The 25,088-nt window shown below is 44.1% G+C and overlaps 1 protein-coding gene across 1 annotated transcript; it reads right to left on the bottom strand.

Annotated features, from left to right (window-relative positions):
* Nucleotides 1-1,041: 1,041 nt before the first annotated feature.
* On the bottom strand, nt 1,042-24,709 carry LOC311119070 (FAST kinase domain-containing protein 4-like). The gene is made up of 11 exons (XM_084157705.1): nt 24,630-24,709; nt 23,546-24,044; nt 22,971-23,291; nt 15,832-16,006; nt 11,282-11,439; nt 11,034-11,144; nt 7,422-7,566; nt 6,995-7,246; nt 6,810-6,921; nt 6,312-6,426; nt 1,042-1,631 (listed from the first exon to the last, which is right to left on the bottom strand). Exons 2-11 carry the CDS (start codon nt 23,960-23,962, stop codon nt 1,530-1,532), a joined length of 1,908 nt encoding a protein of 635 aa, XP_084013831.1. The 5' UTR covers nt 23,963-24,044; nt 24,630-24,709; the 3' UTR covers nt 1,042-1,529.
* Between the last annotated feature and the right edge of the window lie 379 nt (nt 24,710-25,088).

The raw sequence follows: 25,088 nt of genomic DNA, 5'->3' as shown, positions 1-25,088 counted from the left end.
GGCTTTAAAAGTATTCATACACTATGATTTTGAACATTCAAAGCTACTGGGAAACGTCCATGGCAGGCATTGTTGTCACCTTAGCTTGCTACATAACTTCTGAGTGATAGGAAGAATGAGCACCACCAACCAAACACTACTGCACACACACCCATCATTACTAATGACAACTAGCGTAGCCATGTCATCAAATGACTGCTGTCTGAACACACAAGAATCAGATTTGGTCACTTGTAACTTGCGGTTTGAACAGTCAGTATCCCAAAACTGATTTGAGCATTAAGACCTGTAGTATGAACAAGGCTTTAGAGACTTACCCAGAAAGACTCACAGCTGTAATTGCTGCCAAAGGTGCTTCTACAAAGTATTGACTCAGGGGTGTGGATACTTACGTAAATTAGATATTTCTGTATTTCATTTACAAGAAATTGTAAAAACCTGTTTTCAATTTGTCATTATGGGGTAGTGTGTGTAGATGAGTAAAGAAAATATTTAAAAAATGATTTCAGGCTCTAACAACAAAATGTGATAAGTCAAGGGGTATGAATACTTTCTGAAAGCACTGTAAGGCACGGACACAACAACAACAGTTGTGTGTGTGAGCCGATCGCTCTGGGATACATTCAGCACCCCACACAACACACCACTGACCCATGACGTTTGATAATAAATATGTTATTAGCTGTATCTTGTGAAGAGAAGCATCCTCAGGCTGAATATCACACCACCATCAGGATGCCAATGATACCATAGAAGCTCATCCAACCCAATGTCCTCTCTTAACACACCGTGAGGGAAGTCAAGGCCTACCAGAGCCATAGATAATGGGCTTGTTCCACATTGCAAGCGGATGATGTCTGACTGATCTACAAATCACCTTGCATCATATAGAACTACTTATTATTATTTGTAGATCAGTCAGTCAGTCACAATTTGCCCACAATGGATCACGGATATGATGCTCTCAAACACAGCCAATGTTACAGTCATGGAACATTGGTGCCAACGTGGAGGACAGTGTGTGGAACACGTATATCGAAATTAAAGCATAAAATAGTTTATTCAATCATAACATCACTCAACAAAGCTCATATTGATAATTTAATTAGACCAATCTATTCACAGGTGATACACAGCTTTTAACATTCATCGGGGCATTAATTATATGATGCTGCTCTCCATTCTCTTTGACTGAGTGTCATTTAGGGACACATCTCCTTAGCAACAGAGGTCTTTCTCCCTCTCTGTTGCGCTCTTCAGCATACAGAACTCTCAGGGGACATCTCCATGGTAACAAGGAAAGCTCCACACATCGGCAAGGCAACCAAAGATAAAACGACAAAGAGATTTTCCACCAAGCGGCTTGTTTTAGAGTGGGTTAATTAGTGTGTGTGTGTGTGTGTGTGGTTGGTGTTCAGAGTTGTTTGAGACCAGAGTGGATCTGGTGAGCCGTCCTTGGCATCCTGGCTCTCCTCTTTCCAGTCCAGTTGAGTCTGGTTCAGTTCTAAACTTCTGCTGTTTGGCCCAGTTCACTTCGCCATTTCTTCAGCAATGGCCTTCCCCATCTTATCCTTCACATACGCCCCTTTCTGCCAATCAGACTTCAGCTCCAGCCACTCATAGTATGGCACCTAGGGAGGGACAGAAAGTACAGATTCAGGGAATTGTCTATCAATAACACTCTTTACCTTGCAATACTATAACTGACATATACCCAGTAGTGTTTTTATGCAAATAATTTTTGGAGACAATCTAGGGTTTTTTCCTCATTTGGGCAAAAGTCCGTCCTCCGTCTTCTCTCCTCCATGACCCGGAATATGATAAGTGGTCGAGGAGTGTGTCAATTCATTAGTAGGCAAACGGAAGAGTGTTCTCCCCTCCTCGATAGACACCTTTCATTAAGGATACTCATGTGTATCATACCACAGAAAAGTTTTGAAATCTGCCACACACCCTTTGAATCAGCTTTTGTTTTGTCAGTGGAGAAAAACATGCACATGTTTAAAAACGATGTGCTAGGGCCTCCAGAGTGGCGCAGCTGTCTAAGGTACTGCATCGCAGTGCTTGAGGCGTCACTATAGACCCGGGTTTGATCCCAGGCTGTGTCACAGCCGGCCATGACCGGGAGACCCATGAAGCGGCGCACAATTGGCCCAGCGTCGTCCGGGTTAGGGGAGGGTTTTTCCTTGTCCCATTGCGCTCTAGCGACTCCTTGTGGCGGGCCGGGCGCCTGCAAGCTGACTTCGGTCGCCAGTTGTATGGTGTTTCCTCCGACACATTGGTGCAGCTGACTTCTGGGTTAAGCGAGCAGGGTCGTGTTTCGGGGGACGCATGGCTCTCGACCTTCGCCTCTTCTGAGTCCATACGGGAGTTGCAGCGATGGAACAAGACTAACTACCAATTAGATATCACGAAAATGGGGTAAAAGTACAACAACAACAAAAATATATATATTTATATATACACTACCGTTCAAAAGTTTGGGGTCACATAGACATTTCCTTGTTTTGAAAGAAAATCAATTTTTTGGTACATTAAAATAACATCAAATTGATCAGAAATACAGTGTAGACATTGTTCATGTTGTAAATGGTTGTAAACACCAGTCTCAATGTCAACAGTGAAGAGGCGACTCCGGGATGCTGATCTTCTAGGCAGAGTTGCAAAGGAAAAAGTCCAGTGTCTGTGTTCTTTTGCCCATCTTAATCTTTTATTTTTATTGGCCAGTCTGAGATATGGCTTTTTCTTTGCAACTCTGCCTAGAAGGTCAGCATCCCGGAGTCGCATCTTCACTGTTGACGTTGAGACTGGTGTTTTGCGAGTACTATTTAATGAAGCTGCCAGTTGAGGACCTGTGAGGCGTCTGTTTCTCAAACTAGACACTAATGTATTTGTCCTCTTGCTCAGTTGTGCACCGGGGCCTCCCACTCCTCTTTCTATTTTGGTTAGAGCCAGTTTGCGCTGTTCTGTGAAGGGAGTAGTACACAGCGTTGTACGAGATCTTCAGTTTCTTGGCAATTTCTCGCATGGAATAGCCTTCCTTTCTCAGAACAAGAATAGACTGACGAGTTTCAGAAGAAAGTTTTTTGTTTCTGGCCATTTTGAGTCTGTAATCGAACCCACAATTGCTGATGCTCCAACTAGTCTCAAGAAGGCCAGTTTTATTGCTTCTTTAATCAGCACAACAGTTTTCAGCTGTGCTAACATAACAGCAAAAGGGTTTTCTAATGATCAATTAGCCTTTTAAAATGATAAACTTGGATTAGCAAACACAACGTGCCATTGGAACACAGGACTGATGGTTGCTGATAATTGCCTCTGTATGCCTATGGAGATATTCCATTAAAAATCATCAGTTTCCAGCTACAATAGCCATTTACAACATTAACAATGTCTACACCGTATTTCTGATCAACTTGATGTTATTTTAATGGACAAAACAAATTGCTTTTCTTTTGAACACCTACTCATTCAAGGGTTTTTCTTTATTTTTACTATTTTCTACATTGTAGAATAATAGTGAAGACATCAAAACTATGAAATAACACATGGAATCATGTAGTAACCAAAAAGTGTTAAACAAAACTAAATATATTTTATATTTATACACTTGGCATTCTCTCAACCAGCTTCATGCATTTCAATTAACAGGTGTGCCTCCTTAAAAGTTAATATGTGGAATTTATTTCCTTCTTAATGAGTTTGAGACAATCAATTGTGTTGTGACAAGGTGGGGGGGGGGGGGGGGGGGGGGTATACAGAAGATAGCCCTATTTGGTCAAAGAGCAAGTCCATATTATAGCAAGAACAGCTCAAATAAGCAAAGAGAAACGACAGTCCATCATTACTTTAAGACATGAAGGTCAGTCAATATGGAACATTTCAAGAACTTTGAAAGTTTCTTCATGTGCAGTCGCAAAAACAACATCAAGCGCTATGATAAAACTGGCTCTCATGAGGACCGCCACCGGAATGGAAGACCGAGAGTTACCTCTGCTGCAGAGGATAAGTTCATTAAAGTTACCATCCTCAGAAATTGCAGCCCAAATAAAAAAGTAACAGACACATCTCAACATCAACTGTTCAGAGGAGACTGCGTGAATCAGGCCTTCATGATCAAATTGCTGCAAAGGAGCCACTACTAAAGGACATCAATAATAAGAAGAGACTTGCTTGGGCCAAGAAACACAAGCAATGGACATTCGACTAGTGGGAATCTGTCCTTCAAATTGGAGATTTTTGGTTCCAACCGCTGTGTCTTTGTGAGACGCAGTGTGGGTGAACGGATGATCTCCTCATGCGTATTTCCCACCGTAAAGCATGGAGGAGGTGGTGTTATGGTGTGGGGATGCTTTGCTGGTGACACTGTCTGTGATTTATTTAGAATTCAAGGCACACTTAACCAGCATGGCTACCACAGCATTCTGCAGCGATACGCCATCCCATCTGGTTTGGGCTTAGTGGGACTATCATTTGTTTTTCAACAGGACATTGACCCAACACACCTCCAGGCAGTTTAAGGGCTATTTTACCAAGAATGATAGTGATGGAGTGCGGCATCAGATGACCTGGCTTCCACAATCCCCCGACCTCAACCAAATTGAATGGTTTGGGATGAGTCGGACCGCAGAGTGAAGGAAAAGCAGCCAACAAGTGCTCGACATGTGGGAACTCCTTCATGACTGTTGGAAAAGCATTCCAGGTGAAGCTGGTTGAGAGAATGCCAAGAGTGTGCAAAGCTGTCATCAAGGCAAAGGGTGGCTATTTGAAGAATCTCAAATATAAAATATATTTTGATTTGTTTAACACTTTTTGGGTTACTACATGATTCCACTTCATAGTTTTGATGTCTTCACTATTATTCTACAATGTAGAAAATAGTAAAAATAAAGAAAAACCCTTGAATGAGTAGGTGTTTCCAAACTTTTGACTGGTATTGTATATACAGTATATATATATAAATGAAATAAAATGAACGATATGCTACTTGTTGTTTTATTTATAAAAAGTATTGCACAACTACCTAATTTGTTTTGATCACTTTACACATATTTTGGGATCCACCACTGTAAACGTCATTTCCCTAATGACGCGCGAGTGGAGAAGGACAATCTCATTTCAAGCAAGTGCATTTCCTTCCACGTTCCCTCTCCTCGCCGACTCTTCTCGATTAACTTTGACCTTTTTCAAAAGAAGGCGAAAGGGGAGGGAGGAGAGAGGACACGGGAGGTGAACAAATCAAATTGATAAAAGGCCTAAGTCTGAAAGTCTGTCTCAGGTAAGCTCTGTGGCCTAGTTTACCCAGCATGCACCACAGAGCTCTCAGGCTAACGCAATTGGCCTAGATGAGAGAGAGCAGTAAGATTGGCTAACGTGATTGTCCTAGATGAGAGAGAGAGAGAGAGAGCTGGGATTGGCTAAGGAGCTTGGCCTACATGAGACAGAGCTGCTGCTGCTATTCTCCTGGCTCCTGACTGACTATCAGGCCTTTTTATAACTGGCATCCTTCAGGGAGACAGACCAGCCTGGCCCCGCATGATGCAGCATTACATCAGCATTAGATCACTTTCTATAGCATTAGCTAGCCAACTTTAGCGTCATAAGGCACACCGCTAGCCAGCATTAGCCACTAGGGTTGTCACGATACCAGTATCACTATACTTTGAAGTATCGTGGCAAGGAAACGAAACATGAGGCAGAGTTAATTTCTTGAGGAAAACTGTTTCCTAAAGTAGGAAACAAACATCATTATGTTGTCACCCAGAACGGGGTATAGTAGTAGGTGCACCGATTTGTGTGTCAACAACTGCAATGCTGCTGGGTTTGTTACGCTCAACAGTTTCCTGTGTGTATCAAGAATGGTCCACCACCCAAAGGACATCCAGCCAACTTGACACAACTGTGGGACGCATTGGAGTCAACATTGGCACTTTCCCTGTGGAACACTTTTGACACCTTGTAGAGTCCATGTCACGACGAATTGAGGCTGTTCTGAGGCGTTTTAACTTCAGAAGACTGCTGTGCTGTGTGTGTGTTGCTGTGAGGCAATGAGCTTCAGGCAGTGTAATGCAGTAATGCTGTGTCCATCCCGGTCCAGGGAGAGAGAAGCCTAAGTCCACCTGATCTCCCCCAGGAAAGAGGCTTGTTCTGGTGATTCCACCCCAGAGTGTCTGGCCTGGGGTGGAGAGTGGTGTGTATGCTGTGGTTGGGGTTTGTGTGTGTGCGATGGACAGTGACTGTCATAATGACTGCCAGAATGTGTCTTTCAGTCCACCTCCATCACTCCCTCTCTCCTTGTCATCCCTCCATACCTCTACAAGGATAAAACCAGCCAGTTGGAGGTGCCGTCTCATCATGGTGAATCGTCCCAGCAGATCTTTACTCCTGGAGCCATAGTTAGGAAACTCCCAGGTCAGGAAAGCTAATCTGCGGAGAGAGAGAGAGAGAGAGAGAGAGACTGTCAGAACACACACACTTCAAATCAAATCAAATGTTATTTGTCACATGCGCCGAATACAACAATGTAGTTCAAGAAATAGAGTTAAGAAAATATTTACTAAATAAACTAAAGTAAAAAATTTAATAAAAAGTAACACAATAAAATTACAATAACAAGGCTATATACATGGGGTACCGGTACCGAGTCAATGTGCGGGGGTACAGGTTAGTTGAGGTAATTTGTATATGTAGGAAGGGGTAAAGTGACTATGCATAGATAATAAACAACGAGTAGCAGCAGTGTAAAAACAAAAGGGGAGGGGGGGGGGGGTTGTCAATGTAAATAGTCTGGGTGGTCATTTATCCCTCACCTGCGTGCCCCCTCAGGTAAGGGCTTGGCTCCACCTCCTCCAGGCAGGTGAGGGGCCGTCAGGGTCACCAGGTCCATTGGCTTATTCTCACTGTCCACCACCAGCTCGCCATCTGATTGGACACAACACGTCAGTCACCTGTTGTTCCAGCCATGCAGTGTTTATGTGTGTGTGCGTGTACTCACCTATGGTCCAGCCGTATATAGTGTTGACCCCGGTACGTAGGGCCTCTGCTTTCCCCCCCACCAGATTATCCAGGGCCCCCTTCAGCCCAGTCTGTAGAGGGGAGAGAGGGGAGTCCCGGCCTAGGGTAGAGGGAAGCAACATGGCCTCTGTAGGCAGGGTGGAGGACGGAGACTCTGGGTTTTCTAACTGGAGGGTAGCAATGATGTGGAGGAGCTTCAGGCGATAGTTCTCCACTCGAGACAGACTGCCTTCTGAAAAACAGAAATATACCAACGCAACATAAAATCAGCAGAATCACTCAAGTCTGTACAGCTGAGAAAGCACAGGGCTATGAACACAGAGACCACATTAACATCAGTGGATCAGTCCTCTGCTGCCATCTCCTGAGGTGGATCAGTACTAGAGTGTGTGTGTGTGTGTGTTTACCTGAGAGTTTGGCAATATGTGTGTGTTGAGTGAGGGCTGTGATGTGCTGGGTCTTAGCCTGCTGTAACACACACAGAGACCACACCACGTCTGTCTGCAGGAATGCCTCCAGGCTGGGGAGAACGCCCTCCAGGGCAGAGTGGACCTACACACACACACAGGAGACAGTTCATAAACACAGACTACATTCTGGGAAGGTATTCTAGCCAAAAGCCTCTTCTCCTCATCAGCCAACGTTGATAGAAATGTTATGTGCAGCACTGACATGACTCTACATGACTGAGAAACCCATCTGTTCTACACACTATTTCTCCTTGAGTATAGCATAAGGTAAATAAAAAAATCCTCTTTGTCTGAAGCGTTAACGTTAGTTAGTAAGTGGCTACTGTAGCTTGTTGCTACCTGGATAGCTACTAGTAAACAATAGCTGGAACGACCTAGCGAACAGACGCGAACTGGCTGAGTCAATTCAGTGGCTAGCTTTGCACTTGGCTAGCTAACAGTAGCTGCTAGGGGTAAGTTATAACCTACATTTGTGTTTTGTTTTTACATACTGGTAGCCAGAGTCGTTCAAGGGAATTCGGGACATGGGTGACTAGTTAACGTTAGCTTGGCTCTCTCTGTGTGTTCGTGCCGTGGGAGGAGGGGTTTCTTCTTTGTCTGAAAGCAATGGCTAGCTAGTATGCTAACTATTCTAGCTAACTAACTGGCTGAATAAGTTGACGACGGACTAACCCACAACGTTAGACACAGACACAAATGATCTGCTTGGCGTGTTGACACACTGGTGGTTTGTTGTGGCCGAGTATTGGTGCTAAACCGTGTTGTTGGAGTCCGGCATGCTAGTTGGCTGTGGCGTCATATGACTAGGTGCCCTGGACGATTTTCACAGAAGAATACTGTACCAAGTTAGCTGGCTGAATAAACTAAGTTAGTCTATTCCTAGAAAACATTGAACCGCTGTAGTTTACAACAATTATAGTTTCTGAGGTGGAAGTTGGGAGAGTTATATTTGGGTGTTTCGGTGAAACGTAAGTGAGGGAGGCCCCGTTCTCTCCTTTCCCAGATGTTTAGTTCATTTCATTCCGATCTCATTTGCATTATTGTAGCCATTTTCTGTAGCCTGTCAACTATGCCTCTGTCTATCCCTGTTCTCTCCTCTACGCACAGGCTACTCCACCCACGTGGAGTTCCAGGTCTCAGGCAGCCTCTGGAACTGCCGTTCTGCTGCCAACAAGGCAGAGTTCATCTCAGCCTATGCTACCCTCCAGTCCCTCGACTTCTTGGCGCTGACGGAAACATGGATTACCACTGAAAACACTGCTACTCCTACTGCTCTCTCCTCGTCTGACCATGTGTTCTCGCATACCCCGAGAGCATCTGGTCAGCGGGGTGGTGGCACAGGAATCCTCATCTCTCCCAAGTGGACATTCTCTCTTTTTCCCCTGACCCATCCGTCTATCTCCTCATTGGAATTCCATGCTGTCACAGTCACTAGCCCATTCAAGCTTAACATCCTTGTCATTTATCGCCCTCCAGGTTCCCTTGGAGAGTTCATCAATGAGCTTGACGCCTTGATAAGTTCCTTTCCTGAGGATGGCTCACCCCTCACAGTTCTGGGTGACTTCAACCTCCCTACGTCTACCTTTGACTCATTTCTCTCTGCCTCCTTCTTTCCACTCCTCTCCTCTTTTGACCTCACCCTCTCACCGTCCCCCCCTACTCACAAGGCAGGCAATACGCTTGACCTCATCTTTACTAGATGCTGTTCTTCTACTAATCTCACTGCAACTCCCCTCCATGTCTCCGACCACTACTTTGTATCCTTTTCTCTCTCGCTCTCCTCCAACACTACTCACTCTGACCCTTCTCAGATGGTAATGCGCCGTCGCAACCTTCGCTCTCTCTCTCCTGCTACTCTCTCCTCTTCCATCCTATCATCTCTTCCCTCTGCTCAATCCTTCTCCCTCCAATCTCCTGATTCTGCCTCCTCAACCCTCCTCTCCTCCCTTTCTGCATCCTTTGACTCTCTATGTCCCCTATCCTCCCGGCCGGCTCGGTCCTCCCCTCCTGCTCCGTGGCTTGATGACTCATCGCGAGCTCACAGAACAGGGCTCCGGGCAGCCGGAAATGGAGGAAAACTAGACTCCCTGCGGACCTGGCATCTTTTCACTCCCCCCTCTCTACATTTTCTTCATCTGTTTCTGCTGCTAAAGCCACTTTCTACCACTCTAAATTCCAAGCATCTGCCTCTAACCCTAGGAAGCTCTTTGCCACCTTCTCCTCCCTGCTAAAGCTAACTCTCTCTCCTCTGCTCTTGCCCTTCTAGACCTGTCTGCTGCCTTTGATACTGTGAACCATCAGATCCTCCTCTCCACCCTCTCTGAGCTGGGCATCTCCGGCGCAGCTCACTCTTGGATTGCGTCCTACCTGACCGGTCGCTCCTACCAAGTGGCGTGGCGAGAATCTATCTCCGCACCACGTGCTCTCACCACTGGTTTTCCCCAGGGCTCAGTTCTAGGCCCTCTCCTATTCTCGCTATACACCAAGTCACTTGGCTCTGTCATATCCTCACATGGCCTCTCCTATCATTGCTACGCAGACGACACACAACTAATCTTCTCCTTTCCCCCTTCTGATAACCAGGTGGCGAATCGCATCTATGCATGTCTGGCAGACATATCAGTGTGGATGACGGATCACCACCTCAAGCTGAACCTCGGCAAGACGGAGCTGCTCTTCCTCCCGGGGAAGGACTGCCCGTTCCATGATCTCGCCATCACGGTTGACAACTCCGTTGTGTCCTCCTCCCAGAGTGCGAAGAGCCTTGGTGTGACCCTGGACAACACCCTGTCGTTCTCCGCTAACATCAAGGCGGTGACCCGATCCTGTAGGTTCATGCTCTACAACATTCGGAGAGTACGACCCTGCCTTACACAGGAAGCGCACAGGTCCTAATCCAGGCACTTGTCATCTCCCGTCTGGATTACTGCAACTCGCTGTTGGCTGGGCTCCCTGCCTGTGCCATTAAACCCCTACAACTCATCCAGAATGCCGCAGCCCGTCTGGTGTTCAACCTTCCCAAGTTCTCTCACGTCACCCCGCTCCTCCGCACACTCCACTGGCTTCCAGTTGATCTGCTACAAGACCATGGTGCTTGCCTACGGAGCTGTAAGGGGAACGGCACCTCCGTACCTTCAGGCTCTGATTAGTCCCTACACCCAAACGAGGGCATTGCGTTAATCCACCTCTGGCCTGCTGGCCCCCCTACCTCTGCGGAAGCACAGTTCCCGCTCAGCCCAGTCAAAACTGTTCGCTGCTCTGGCACCCCAATGGTGGAACAAGCTCCCTCACGACGCCAGGACAGCGGAGTCACTCACCACCTTCCGGAGACACTTGAAACCCCACCTCTTTAAGGAATACCTGGGATAGGATAAAGTAATCCTTCTACCCCCCCTTACCCCACCCCCCAAAAAATAAACTTTGTAAATTGGTTATCCCACTGGCTATAAGGTGAATGCACCAATTTGTAAGTCGCTCTGGATAAGAGCGTCTGCTAAATGACGTAAATGTAAATGTAAACAAACACAAATTGCTACTCTCATTGTTTACCTTCTTGTAGAACTCCTCCCCCTTGCTGGGCTGGAAGTTGAGCCTGGCCAATGACATGAGCAGGTTACAGAGCTGCATTGTGCTGTACTTCTGACTGTTCACGCTGTAGTGCTGAATCGTTTTTTAATCAAACAAACAAAGGAAGAAAATAAGAGTGGATAATTTAAAGCAATATTGGTTAATCAAGAGGGCTAAGAGATTATCCCATCAGTTGAGTCGTGTTTAGGGGTGTCTGAGTGTGTGCGGACCTCAGCGAATGCCTCAAACAATGGGAAATGGAGCCACTTGAGGAAGGCTAGTGATTTGGCGCAGCGAGTGACATCGGCAGAACTAATCTCTGGCATCCTGGGTAACAACTCGGCTGCCAATCGCTGGAAGACCTGGGAGTGGTGGAAATTCAACTTCCCTGAGAGAGAGAGAGAGAGAGAGAGAGAGATCATTTAAAGCCCCCATGCAGTCTTTGTAATTGTATTTTTAAATTATCACTGTATGTCTAATAAATCACTGTGTGTGTTCATTTAATGAAAATTATAATTTATTTCCCTGAACATCCTTTGGCCCTTGAAATGCTGTCCGATTGTGTGGGCATTAGGAAATGTTAAGATATTTACATACACAGCCCTGATTGGCTGATAGGATGGTCTAGAGCACACCACTTACCCAGATGAACAGTCATTGGTCTATTATAATTAGATCACATTGTGACATCATGATGTGGGCCAAAAGTTCCATCCCACCTGAACAGGCTGAAATTCCAGGGGCCCTCATTTATCAACCGTGCGTACATTTCTTACTAAATTCTGCCGTACTTGGAGATTCTAGGATTTGCGTGCACCTCAAATGATTGGGATTTATCAAACTGTCACAGGCAAGCAACATATACACGTTTTCATTGATATATCAGAGCCATATTATACAGTCATTGGCCTTACAACCTGGAATTAAAATTGATTTTTTGGGGGGTTTGTATCATTTGATTTACACAACATGCCTACCACTTTGAAGATGCAAAATATGCTTTTATTGTGAAACAAACAAGAAATGACAAAAAACAGAAAACTTGAGCTGCATAACTATTCACCCCCCCAAAGTCAATACTTTGTAGAGCCACCTTTTGCAGCAATTACAGCTGCAAGTCTCTTGGGGTATGTTTCTATAAGCTTGGCAAATCTTGCCACTGGGATTTTGCCCATTCTTCAAGGCAAAACTGCTCCAGGTCCTTCAAGTGGGATGGGTCCCGCTGGTGTACAGCAATCTTTAAGTCATACCACAGATTCTCAATTGGATTGAGGTCTGGGCTTTGACTAGGCCATTCCAAGACATTTAAATGTTTCCCCTTAAACCACTCAAGTGTTGCTTTAGCAGTATGCTTAGGGTCACTGTCCTGCTGGAAGGTGAACCTCCGTCCCAGTCTCAAGTCTCTGGAAAACTGAAACAGGTTTCCCTCAAGAATTTCCCTGTATTTAGCGCCATCCATCATTCCTTCAATTCTGACCAGTTTCCCAGTCCCTGCCGATGAAAAACATCCCCACAGCATGATGCTGCCACCACCATGCTTCACTGTGGGGATGGTGTTCTCGGGGTGATGAGAGGTGTTGGGCTGGCGCCAGACATACTGTTTTCCTTGATGGCCAAAATGCTCAATTTTAGTCTCATCTGACCAGAGTACCTTCTTCCATATGTTTGGGGAGTCTCCCACATGCCTTTTGGCAAACACCAAACGTATTTGCTTATTTTTTTCTTTAAGCAATGGCTTTTTTCTGACTACTCTTCCGTAAAGCCCAACTCTGTGGAGTGTATGGCTTAAAGTGGTCCTATGGACAGATACTCCAATCTCCGCTGTGGAGCTTTGCAGCTCCTTCAGGGTTATCTTTGGTCTCTTTGTTGCCTCTCTGATTAACACCCTCCTTGCCTGGTCCGTGAGTTTTGGTCGGCGGCCCTCTCTTGGCAGGTTTGTTGTGGTGCCATATTCTTTCCATTTTTTAATAATGGATTTAAATGGCGCTCCGTGGGATGTTCAAAGTTTCTGATATATTTTTTAACCCAACCCTGATCTTTACTTCTCCACAACTTTGTCCCTGACCTGTTTGGGGAGCTCCTTGGTCTTCATGGTGCCGCTTGCTTGGTGGTGCCCCTTGCTTAGTGGTGTTGCAGACTCTGGGGCCGTTCAGAACATATACTGAGATCATGTGACAGTGACAGATCATGTGACACTTAGATTGCACACAGGTGCTTAACAATAATTATGTGACTTCTGAAGGTAATTGGTTGCACCAGATCTTATTTAGCGGCTTCATAGCAAAGGGGGTGAATACATATGCACGCACCACTTTTCCGTTATTTATTTTTTAGATATTTTTTTTGTCATGTTTTTTTTTATTTCACTTCACCAATTTGGACTATTTTGTGTATGTCCAATACTTTTGCAAGGCACTGTAGGTACACCCGTCTAGTACGGGTTCAGAACCCCCCTTAGCCTCCAGAACAATCTGAATTATTTGGGGCATGGCGTTCATTTGTTGCTCAATTAGTATCAAGGGACCTAACGTGTCCACAAAAACATTCCCCACACCAGTACACCACCGCCACCAACCTGTACCGTTGACACCAGGCGGGATGGTTCCATGGACTCATGATGCTTACGTCAAACACTTCCCCTATAAAATCTGAGATTTCCCCCAAAAATTATGTTTGATATTTTCCCAAATGATGTTCTCTGTTTAATTTTTCACTCTTAAAATTACAATTGTTCATAGAGAACCAACAAAATTTGACGTTCTGAGTCCATGTCAATACTTGAATCACATCAGAATAAATTTGCGGTGGAACATGTGAAAATTGCATGTACTTACAGAATTGTTTGCTGAGCTACTCATATGTGGGCTGCGAGCTACTGCGATCGACCTGTTGGGAGACCCCTGCCCTAGACACTGTCGTGCGTGAAAAGCCCAGGAGGGCTGCCGTCACCAACGATCATACCACGCTCAAAGTCCCTTAGGTTACACGTTTTGACTGTCTGTAGGAGCGATCCATTTTGCGCCAAAACCCCGCCTGGAAAACACCCTCCATTCACCTTTTATGGTAACAAAAACACCCTCATTTGCTGTATGATTTGGAGATTTTGGAACTGGGCCATGATAGTTCCTGAAAGAAAGCTCAATGGCAAATGTGATCAAATTTCTGTAGAGGTGTGGGCAAAACAGAAATGCATGCCGTCTAGGGAGTGCCAAACACTGGCCACACATTCTGCAAGATTGATTTTCCTTTCGAATAATTTAAAAGTAAATGCTACAGCCCATACTTCTGTGCAAAACACAAACTGTTGTTCAATATTTTGTTTATCAATACATGATTGTGTTTATATGTCCTGCCTTAAATAGGCAAGGCTATGATGTTGCGCTCCTAACCCTATCGCACATCAATACTGTAGCCCACCCATACTGTCATAGGCTACCGGCCTATTTACTTTCGAGCATGGTTGGCTATTGAATGAGCGATGGATAAATGGTAGCCTAACATTTGTTATGTAGCGGGAATAAACCAGTCATGTCAGAAAAGGAGATTATGATTATGATTTAGGGCTATATAATAAAAGTAAAATAAATATATTAGCTGACATGCTGCTATGTGATCTTCTTACCAAGGCAAATGCATACGTTTTATCATTAGGCCAAGTTTTTTTTTTTTTTTTGCCAACCATTATTATAATTCCTGTGCAGCAAACACCTCCATTTCCCCCAAAATAACAATATTTGCTTGCAATACAGTTGATCAACCACTAGAAGTTGTGTGCAGGCATGGTTTGAGATTTGCGTGGAAATGCACACACTTTCCCATCAAGTTCAAAATGGATAAATACCAACCTTTGTGGGAAAACTGGCGCACGCAAGGTTTAGTCCTTTTTTTGCGCACGCACCTTCATAAATGAGGCCACAGGCATTTCTTTCAAACAGCTCTTACACAAAAAGGGCATATCATCATTTTCACAATTTCAGAGTGTTATTTGAACCTCAGTGTGGAAATATCATTTTAACAAACAGCAAAAATCACGTTTTTAACTGCACTGCCCCTTTAAATCTGTTGAAATACAGAAAGACTCACAGCTGAAAAATCAGTTGACCGCAGGTAGTTTGTTGTTAGGTAGATTGTTAACAAAGATGGAGAATTTTTCATATTTTTTTATATTTTATTTTACCTTTATTTAACTAGGCAAGTCAGTTAAGAACAAATTCTAATTTACAATGACGGCCTACACCGGCCAAACCCGGACGATGCTGGGCCAACTGTGCGCCGCCCTATGGGACTCCCAATCACGGCCGGTTGTGATACAGCCTGGAATCGAACCAGGGGGTCTGTAGTGACGCCTCAAGGACTGAGATGCAGTGCCTTAGACCGCTGCGCCACTCGGGATAATAACAATGGTACCAGCATTCAACCCTGTGGCACATCCTTTTACATCTCCAGATTATTGTGTGTGTGTGTATTATTGCTGAACAATTAACAGACATTTCGGTTATGTTTGGTTTTTAAACAACTTATTCACCTACATCGATTCAATTATTTGAATTCCATTTCGTTCAGTTTTTTTCTGTGAGCTCAATGCGCACATTGCACAGTTTCTCTAGAGAAAAAAAAGCATGCCTTAATTACTTTGAAGAACTACACATTAGTGATTTTGTCAGACATCATAGGCAGCAGCTCTATGGAGATGAGATGACTTGAAATGAAATAATAAAGTCATCAAATAAAACAAATGTAATATACACAACTGAAATATTTTAGTAAAGTGTGCGTTTACCATATGCGTAGGCGAGGTCCAACAGTAGTGGTGTGGTAAGGTCTGTTGAGGGTTTCTGTAGGAGGTGGTAGGACAGAGCTCTGAGCAGAGGCACTGACCGGCGTCCCTGAGACGCCAGAGACACACACACCCTGCGGATATCCTCTGCCCCAAACCCTTCAGCTAGCTCTAACGCCTGGGGTAGGAACAGAGAGGGGAGACGGAGAGAAAAGAAAAGGAGTATTGGGTTGAGAGAGATTTGTTGATGGTGGCAGTTACAGTTACACTCCGCTATATATGTATTTGGACAGTGAAGCAAACATTTCAAAAATTGCCTATATACTCCAGCATTTTGGATTTTGAGATAAGTGTTTCATATGAGCCAACAGTACAGAATGTCACCTTTTATTTTAGGTTATTTTCATACAGATCTGTTTTACCGTTTAGAAATGAAAACACTATGTATGTAGTCTGCCCATGTGAAGAAGTATTTCGACAAATTCACTTAAACAGTAGTGTATCAAAGCTATTAAAAAGTTTAGCATTTGGTCCCAAATTCCTTGAACACAATGACTTCATCAAGCTTGTGGCTCTACAAACTTGTTGGATGCATTTGCGGTTTGTATTGTTTCTGTTTTGGGTTTTGTTATGCCCAATAGTAACTGAATGGTAAATGATGACTGGAGTAATTTTATGTCTAAGTGAGTAGATAAGATGTTTCTGAACACTTCTAAATTAATCCTGATAATGCCATGATTAAGAAAAATCATGAATGAAACATGAATAATGATGAGTGAGATGCCGTTCAGAGGCTACAACAAATGTAGATGTGAGAATGGCGCTGGAATACATAGCGGACGTTTTTACTGGCTCCTGACCAATTCTGCTATTCTGTGTGTTTTTTACATAATTTTCCGTCATTGTTTCCTATGACCAAAAAGAGCTTCTGGACATCAAAACAGCAATCACTAACCTCGATTTGGATGAAGATTTCTACTTCAATGAGTCGGACACGCAGGACATACTGCTCACTCTGGACCAGGCCTTAATCCCCGACACTCGGAAGAGAAAGAGACGGCGATATAGAGGCCGACGTGTGGGCACCCTGACGAAACTACGGCGGCAAGTAAATAATCCGCCTTTACCCTCTGTTCTATTGGCGAATGTACAATCACTGGAGATCGAGATTATCCTATGAACGGGATCTGAAGAACTGTAATATCCTATGTTTCTCAGAAACTGATTCCTGCTTACAAGCAAAAACTCAAACCGGAAGAACCAGTGACACACTCAATATGGAAGTGGTCCGATGAAGCTCATGATAAGCTACAGGAATGTTTCGCTAGCACAGACTGGAATATGTTCCAGGACTCATCCGATTGCATTGAGGAGTTTACCACATCAGTCACCGGCTTCGTTAATAAGTGCATTGACGACGTCGTCCCTACGGTGACCGTACGTACATATCCCACTGAGTTAAAGGCTAGAGCTGACACTTTCAAGGAGCAGGATACTAAACCGGACGCTTATAAGAAATCCCGCTACGCCCCCCAACGAACCATCAAACAGGCAAAGCGTCAATACAGCACTAAGATCGAATCCTACTACAACGGCTCTGATGCTCGTCGGATGTGGCAGGGCTTGCAAACTATCACAGAATACAAAGGTAAACCCAGCAGCGAGCTGCTCAGTGACGCGATCCTACCAGACGAGCTAAATGCCTTCTACGCTCGTTTCCAGGCAAGCAAAACTGAACCATGCGTGAAAGCACCAGCTGTTCCGGATGACAGTGTAATCACGCTTTCCGTAGCCGATGTGATGAAGACCTTTAAACAGGTTAACATTCACAAGACCAGACAGATTACCAGGACGTGTACTCAGAGCATGTGCTGACCAGCTGGCAAGTATCTTCACTGACATTTTAAAACTCTCCCTGACCCAGTCTGTAGCTCAGTTGGTAGAGCATGGCACTTGCAACGCTAGGATTGTGGGTTCGATTCCCACGGGGGGCCAGTATGAAAAATGTATGCACTCACTAACTGTAAGTCGCTCTGGATAAGAGCGTCTGCTAAATGACTAAAATGTAAAATGTAAATGTAAAACCTACATGTTTCAAGTAGGGTTGAGCAGTATCCAGATTTTCATATCGTCATACCGTCCTTCTCTCACCCTGGGATTTACGGTATTACCGGCTTAGTTCACAATGAAGCGTCTATTACCAGAATGCTAACACAATTAGCACAAGTAATAGCACATTTCCATGGAGGCTGCTAGCTAAATATGCTAACGAGCGCAAACTAAAATAAATGAATTACAAAGACAGGCAATCCAGCTCATAAACTTATACATATATGGGTAGGATCTACTGAAATTTCATTTTTGGTGAGTTTGAACATTTACAAAGGGATGTGAACGAGAGACATTGTGCAAATGAACAAAGTTTTGACGCATGGAAGAACAGTAACCTCTAACCTCTCACGTTAGCATTTTTGGGGGGGTATGATCTTTGTGCCTCTAACCTCCTCACTCACCATTATTCAAGATTCATTCATGACTATCCATAATCATGGTAGAATCCATATGAATGTAGAAGTGTTCAGAAACATCTATTCTTACTTACAATAAAAGTGACTCCAAAATGGCACAAGACATTATTCTCCATTCAGTTCCTATTGGGCAAAACATAATCCAAAACACAACCAAAAGAAACCGCAAATGCATCCAACAAGTTTGTAGAGTCAAAAGCTTGATATAGTCTAGCGTTGGGCATGAGTAATTGAGTACTCGAACGGACGTAAAATCTCGATCTTTAAAGTTCTTCTTCCTAAATTCCCTTTCTCCTCCGTGTCTCATTCCCTCAATTGCGTTCCGACCGCTCCCTACACACACGGGTGCTGAGTATGCGCACAAGCTCCTGTTAGGCCTACAGAAAGAAATCTCTATTTAAAAAACTTTTCTAACTGATGGGATACACAAGCTACATTCCTTGCCAAATGACGACAGTTTTATCACAAATTCTAAATGGACTGGTTGATTGATGTTGGAAAATGTGAGTTTTGGAATAATTGTGTCCCATCTATTTTCCTCTGCGGCTACTTTGTGAACTGCTAGTGCCATTTAGAATTGTTTAGCCTAGGCTATAACCACCCTAAAAATAGACAGGTTCCACACTGAAAATACACAAAAACATCCGTTTGATAAAGTTAAAGCGCGGGCCTACTCACCAAACAGACGTTGTGGCCATAAATCATCACCATGCAGTGTTCAATGTGGAATTGTTAATCCAATTACAAAATTCCAAAGAACAGGCAAAATAAACTAAATAGAACGTCTGTATATTGAAAAGACAGATTTAGAAACAAATATTTAAACTTGCCAAATTGAGCCCTGCTTCAAATGATCAAGCTTTGAGAATAACTGTTCCAAGATGCGCATCACCTCGCAGTGGCAACTTTTTTCATTTGGAAAAATATTCTGTTCCATTTTATTCTGTTATATTACATCATGTTTTTTTTAACTATAAAATAGGTGTCTTGACTGTGATAAGGGCTCGGGAAATAAGAGCATCTTGTCTGCTAAATTAACAAAGGAAGCCTATGCCATTGCACAGCCATATGCTTCTACAAGCAAGCACCACTGCTGAGGTTACTGCCTTTTTGAAGATCATGTTCCATGACACAATATAACCAGTTGATATTAAAGTTTCAATAAATTCATCTTAAATGGTATTTGCTTTTTTTATTGACTGAATATGGGGCAATTTAGCATTTAGGATTTGTTATCTGTAATGGTTATGATAAATGTGGCATTGTCGAGCACTGTTGGCCAGAGCATATGAGCGGAGTGGAGCGGGAGCGAGCGTGGAGCGTGAGCGGACGGATTTTGAACAGAGCGCAGAGCGGCATTTTTAAAAGGACGGAGCGTCGCCCTATGTCCCGCTCCAATTTCGCTCGCTCACACCACGAGTCTGAAGCATGCTCAAGCCTGACCCAGAATCCATCTGTTTAATTTAATTTGTGTAGTCCATTAATTTGTATTTTATAGAGCGAGAGGAGCAGCAGCAGCAACAAGAGAAAAGGGTTGAGGAATTCAAAAGTTTATTCACTGCACGCAAAGGCCCAACCATAACAAGGGAGAGAAAAAGAGAGCTGGATGTAGCATTTTTTGAAATGATTTTCATGGACTATGAACCGCTGAGTAAAGGAGAACGCGAAGGGATGCAACACTTCGCCAGCGCAGCTCAACCGGGCTACACTCCCCCAAGAAACTATGATAAATCAGTACTTTACTTTGTCAAATTTACATCTGAGATGCCCCATTCACATGCTTCAGCTGGCGATCAAAAACGCCGTTAACAAGCACGACAACATTAATAGGCTGTTAGTGAAAGTCGGGCACCTGGTGAAAAGTGTACGCAAGAGCACAGAGGAAACCGACCAATTAGGTGTCCGCCCCACAAATGCCTGCGCCATTCGATGGAGCAGCCAGCTGCGGATGATTCAGTCGTTCATCCGGTTGTTCCAAAAAGACCCGTTATGGTAAAACAAACTCAAGTCTAATGTTGCTAACATCACCCTGAATCAAGTACGGCAGCTGACGCACCTTGTCAGTGTGCTGACACCACTAGCAGACCTCACAGACAAAATGCAGAAGGAGCTGGGGAACCTGGGGATGATCCTCCCTGCTGTCACAGAAATCAAATCCCTGCTCACCGATTACACTCACGCTGCACTTCCAATGGGCATCGCTGCTTTTGCAGAAACATTGGCAAACAACGTGTCAATTCGCTATGGAATATACTATACTGATTAACATCTCATTTTAGCGTCAGTGTTAGATCCCCGTTTCAAGACAGAATGGATAATCCGAGATGAGTCTGTATGCAACAAATTCGGGGAGATAAAGTAAGGCTGTGGTTTAAGCTAAAAGTGAAATACATGCAGATTTTGTTCCTTTTTTGGAGTGAGCGGGGGGCGATTTGAGTGGAGCGCGATGCAAACTGCGTTGAGCGCTGAGCGATAATGAGCGGACTGGCCTGATGTGGCTTTGAGCGGGGGGAGCGGAGGGGTGAACAGCTCCGTGAGCGAGGAGCTGAGATTCTCACCGCTCCACTCCGCTCATATGCTCTGCTGTTGGCATAGGCCTATAGATAAATGCGCACATTTCTTTCCAGTGTGGGCCTTGTGTTCTAAAAAAATGTTGTTGTTTTTTCATTTGAGTATTCGAACAGTCAAAAAATGTCAAATGCTCATCCATAATCATTGCGTGCAAGGAATATGGTGACAAATAGTACTAAACTTGACTACTTTAATACACTATAAGTACATTTGTTCAAATAATTATGACTTTTCCAAATGGAGGAACTAGATAAATAAGGTGCTTTCATTTCTAAACAGTCAAACAAGTACAGTACCAGTCAAAAGTTTGGACACATCCACTCATTCCAGGGTTATTTTCAATTTTTTTACATTGTAGAATAGTGAAGACATCAAAACTATGAAATAACACATATGGAATCATGTTGTAGCCAAGAAGAGTTAAACAAATCAAAATATATTTGCATTGATGACATCTTTGCACACACTTGACATTCTCTCAACCAGCTTCATGAGGTAGGCACCTGGAATGCATTTCAATTAACAGGTGTGCCTCCTTAAAAGTTAATTTGTGAAATGTATTTCCTTCTTAATGAGTTTGAGCCAATCAGTTGTGTTGTGACAAGGTAGGGGTGGTATACAGAAGATAGCCCTATTTGGTAAAAGACTAAGTCCATATTATGGCAAGAACAGCTCAAATAAGCAAAGACAAACAACAGTCCATCATTACTTTAAGACATGAAGGTCAGTCAATACGGAACATTTCAAGAACTTTGAAAGTTTCTTCAAGTGCAGTCGCAAAAAACATCAAGTGCTGTGATGAAACTGGCTCTCATGAGGACCGCCACAGGAAAGGAAGAACCAGAGTTACCTCTGCTGCAGATGATAAGTTCATTAGAGTTAACTGCACCTCAGATTGCAGCCCAAATAAATGATTCACAGAGTTCAAGTAACAGACACATCTCAACATCAACTGTTCAGAGGAGACTGCGTGAATCAGGCCTTCATGGTCAAATTGCTGCAAAGAAACCACTACTAAAGGACACCAATAAGAAGAAGAGACTTGCTTGGGCCAAGAAACACGAGCAATGGACATTAGACCGGTGGAAATCTGTCCTTTTGTCTGATGAGTCCAAATTTGAGATTTTTGGTTCCAACCGCTGTGTCTTTGTGAGACACAGAGTAGGTGAATGGATGATCTCCGCATGTGTGGTTCCCACCGTGAAACATGGAGGAAGCTGTGATGGTGTGGGGGTGCTTTTCTGGTGACACTATCTGTGATTTAGTTAAAATTCAAGGCACGCTTAACCAGCATGGCTACCACAGAATTCTGCAGCGATACGTCATCCCATCTGGTTTGCGCTTAGTGGGACTATAATTTGTTTTTCAACAGGACAATGACCCAAAACACACCTCCAGGCTGTGTAAGGGCTATTTGACCAAGGAGAGTGATGGAGTGCTGCATCAGATGACCTGGCCTCCACAATCACCCGACCTCAACCCAATTGAGATGGTTTGGGATGAGTTGGACCGCAGAGTGAAGGAAAAGCAGCCAACAAGTGCTCAGCATATGTGGGAACTCCTTCAAGAGTGTTGGAAAAGCATTCCTCATGAAGCTGGTTGAGAGAATGCCAAGAGTGTGCAAAGCTGTCATGAAGGCAAAGGGTGGCTACTTTGAAGAATCTTAAATATAACATATATTTTGATTTGTTTAACACTTTTTTGGTTACTACATGATTCCATATGTGTTATTTCATAGTTTTGATGTCTTCGCTATTATTCTACAATGTAGAAAATAGAAAAAATAAAGAAAAACCCTTGAATGAGTAAGTGTGTCCAAACTTTTGATTAGGTACTGTACGTATGAAAATACCCTCAAATAAAAGCTAACATTCTATACTGTCTCTTAATATGAAACATTCTGTCTCAAATCTAAAATGCTGGAGTATAGCGACAATTTTTATTTATTTTTATTCACTGTCATAATACATATGGACGGTAGTGTATGTCTATTTGATAACTTAGTATGTGTAGTGTGGGGTTAGTAGTATAGCTGCTTGTTACCTTATCCTCCAGTCTGTCCATCAGCCCAGGACTGAGGTGTCCAGCCCTAGCCATCAGGATACTGACTGTTCTGGCGTCAGCGATCTCAGTCCAGCGGAGCTCCAGCTGTTTCAGCGCTGCGCTCACCAGCGCCACCTCCATCTGACCCTTCCGCCCTGCTCCCCAATCTGCCAGGAAAGCCAGCTGTTTGTAGGAGAGTCTGCGTACGCGCCACAGCACCTCTGTCTGGATGGAGCGTTGTACTGCAGCTGTAGGAGGAACACCCAGAGCAGAGAGGGAGCGGAGCAGAGAGACCAGCGTACCGTTCCACACTGACGCTACCTGGGGGAAGAGATACACACACACGGTCAATTTACACACACTCAAAGAAACTCTCAGAGAGCACCGAAAGATTTTGTGAATATTTTGAGCCGCCCTCTGCCCTTACTGTAACCTGCCACATGTCTCTTGCTTTCTCCCCTCCTTACCCATCTCCATCCTCCTCCCCTCTCAACCTCCCTACCCTCCCCTTATCTACCCTCACCTTTTCTCATCCTACCTGTCCCCTGCCCCTTCTTACTACCCCCCTCTCCTACCTGTGCAGTAACAGTGTCCATTATGTCCAGCAGTCTGGGATCAGTCAGCAGCTCAAATTGATCCATTTTAGCCCCACCTTTCTCTCTCCCAGCCAATCTGACAAGCTGAACCAGAGTTTTAGCCGCCTGATTCGCTTTTCCTCCTTGTGCCGCCCACGCCTGCAGGACATCCTGTGGAGACTGGGCCCTCTCTAAGAGCTCATCCAGTTGGGTGCGTTTGGGCTCGATGGGGTACTCGTCTTTGACCAAACTCCTGCCCTCACACAGCCCCCTTCCCACAGGCTGCCACCAGGCCTGGGCCCACAGCGGCTCTGCTGGTCCAGCTGCAGGGGTAGGCAGGCGGGCGGCGGTGGCTGAGGCCTGGGGGGAGGCCCTGGGGAGGAGACGGGCACATCGGCCCAGCAGACGGCTGGTCATGGAGGAATAGAGAGCAGCACGAGACCAGAGAGCAGCAAGACACCTATTCACAACACAGCAGCCAGAGTCACCATGCTAACACCTGAGAGAGAGAATTCAAGAGAGAGTGAATATCACTCAGTGGTTCTCATCTTTTTTTGATTTCTGAACCTACAATCACATTTTGCTATGCCCGAACAACCCCCTCATGTGCAACTTTATGATAAGGCCTTTATAATCAGGATATGTTCTTATTCTCCGTAATCTGCCGTTTATGGGCTGCTTTCAACAAGTTTCGCCTAGTTATCTTGTACGCTTTAGCAATTAGCAACAGTAACGCAGTGATTGTGTGTTGTGTAACATAATTGTGTCAACAATCGTGTAGCCTATACTACTACAAGCAAAACTTTTGCAGGTAATCAATGAATAGACATGGTTGTGGCAACTACTCATAGTAGACTGAAATGAATTAACGTTCCTAGCAATATTGCTGTCTCAAAAGCTGAGCTGCCATCAAGCTTATTCTGACCTTGCCGACTAGAATATGTGCCATTCTAGCTAGCTATTACAATTATGACACTCACAGACTGGCAACATTCTCTGCATTCACCAACTACACCTGTGATGGGTCTTATGGAGATATAAATACATGTAGCTGCAATTTCTATCTTTAAAGGACTGTTCTTACCTTGATAAATAAGATCGATAGCTAGTGGTAGAAGACGCAGGCGACATTCACATGGAGCTATCAGAAACAGTCGCAAGAAAATGACGTCATCAAAGCTACCGGTGTCACATTTTCGGATGAAGCTGCGATTGGTCCTCTTGTTTCAAGGCACTTTAGGTCGTCTTTTTTAAAATTGCAGAACCTGGTTTTAATGTCTGTGCGCGGAACCCATAGAATTAGATACACAGTTAACGGCCCGTTAATAAGTGTTAGCTACGTCTCTCAATTGAGATTTAGGAAAATGTTTGAAACACATTTCATAGTCTCAAAACGTTAAAACACTATTTTTTTGCAACAAAAAAAAACAGCTAATTGTTTTACCTCAAATTGCAAGACCACTAAAAAATAAACTTTGTACTTTCATGTGAAATTTCCTATATGCCACATTTACAAATGTAAAAGCTGTTGATGAGTCAGAAA

This window comes from Coregonus lavaretus (genome assembly GCF_964263955.1).
Source record: "Coregonus lavaretus genome assembly, chromosome: 3".
NCBI classification, from domain to species: domain Eukaryota; kingdom Metazoa; phylum Chordata; class Actinopteri; order Salmoniformes; family Salmonidae; genus Coregonus; species Coregonus lavaretus.
This window is presented reverse-complemented; position numbering and strand designations above follow the sequence as displayed.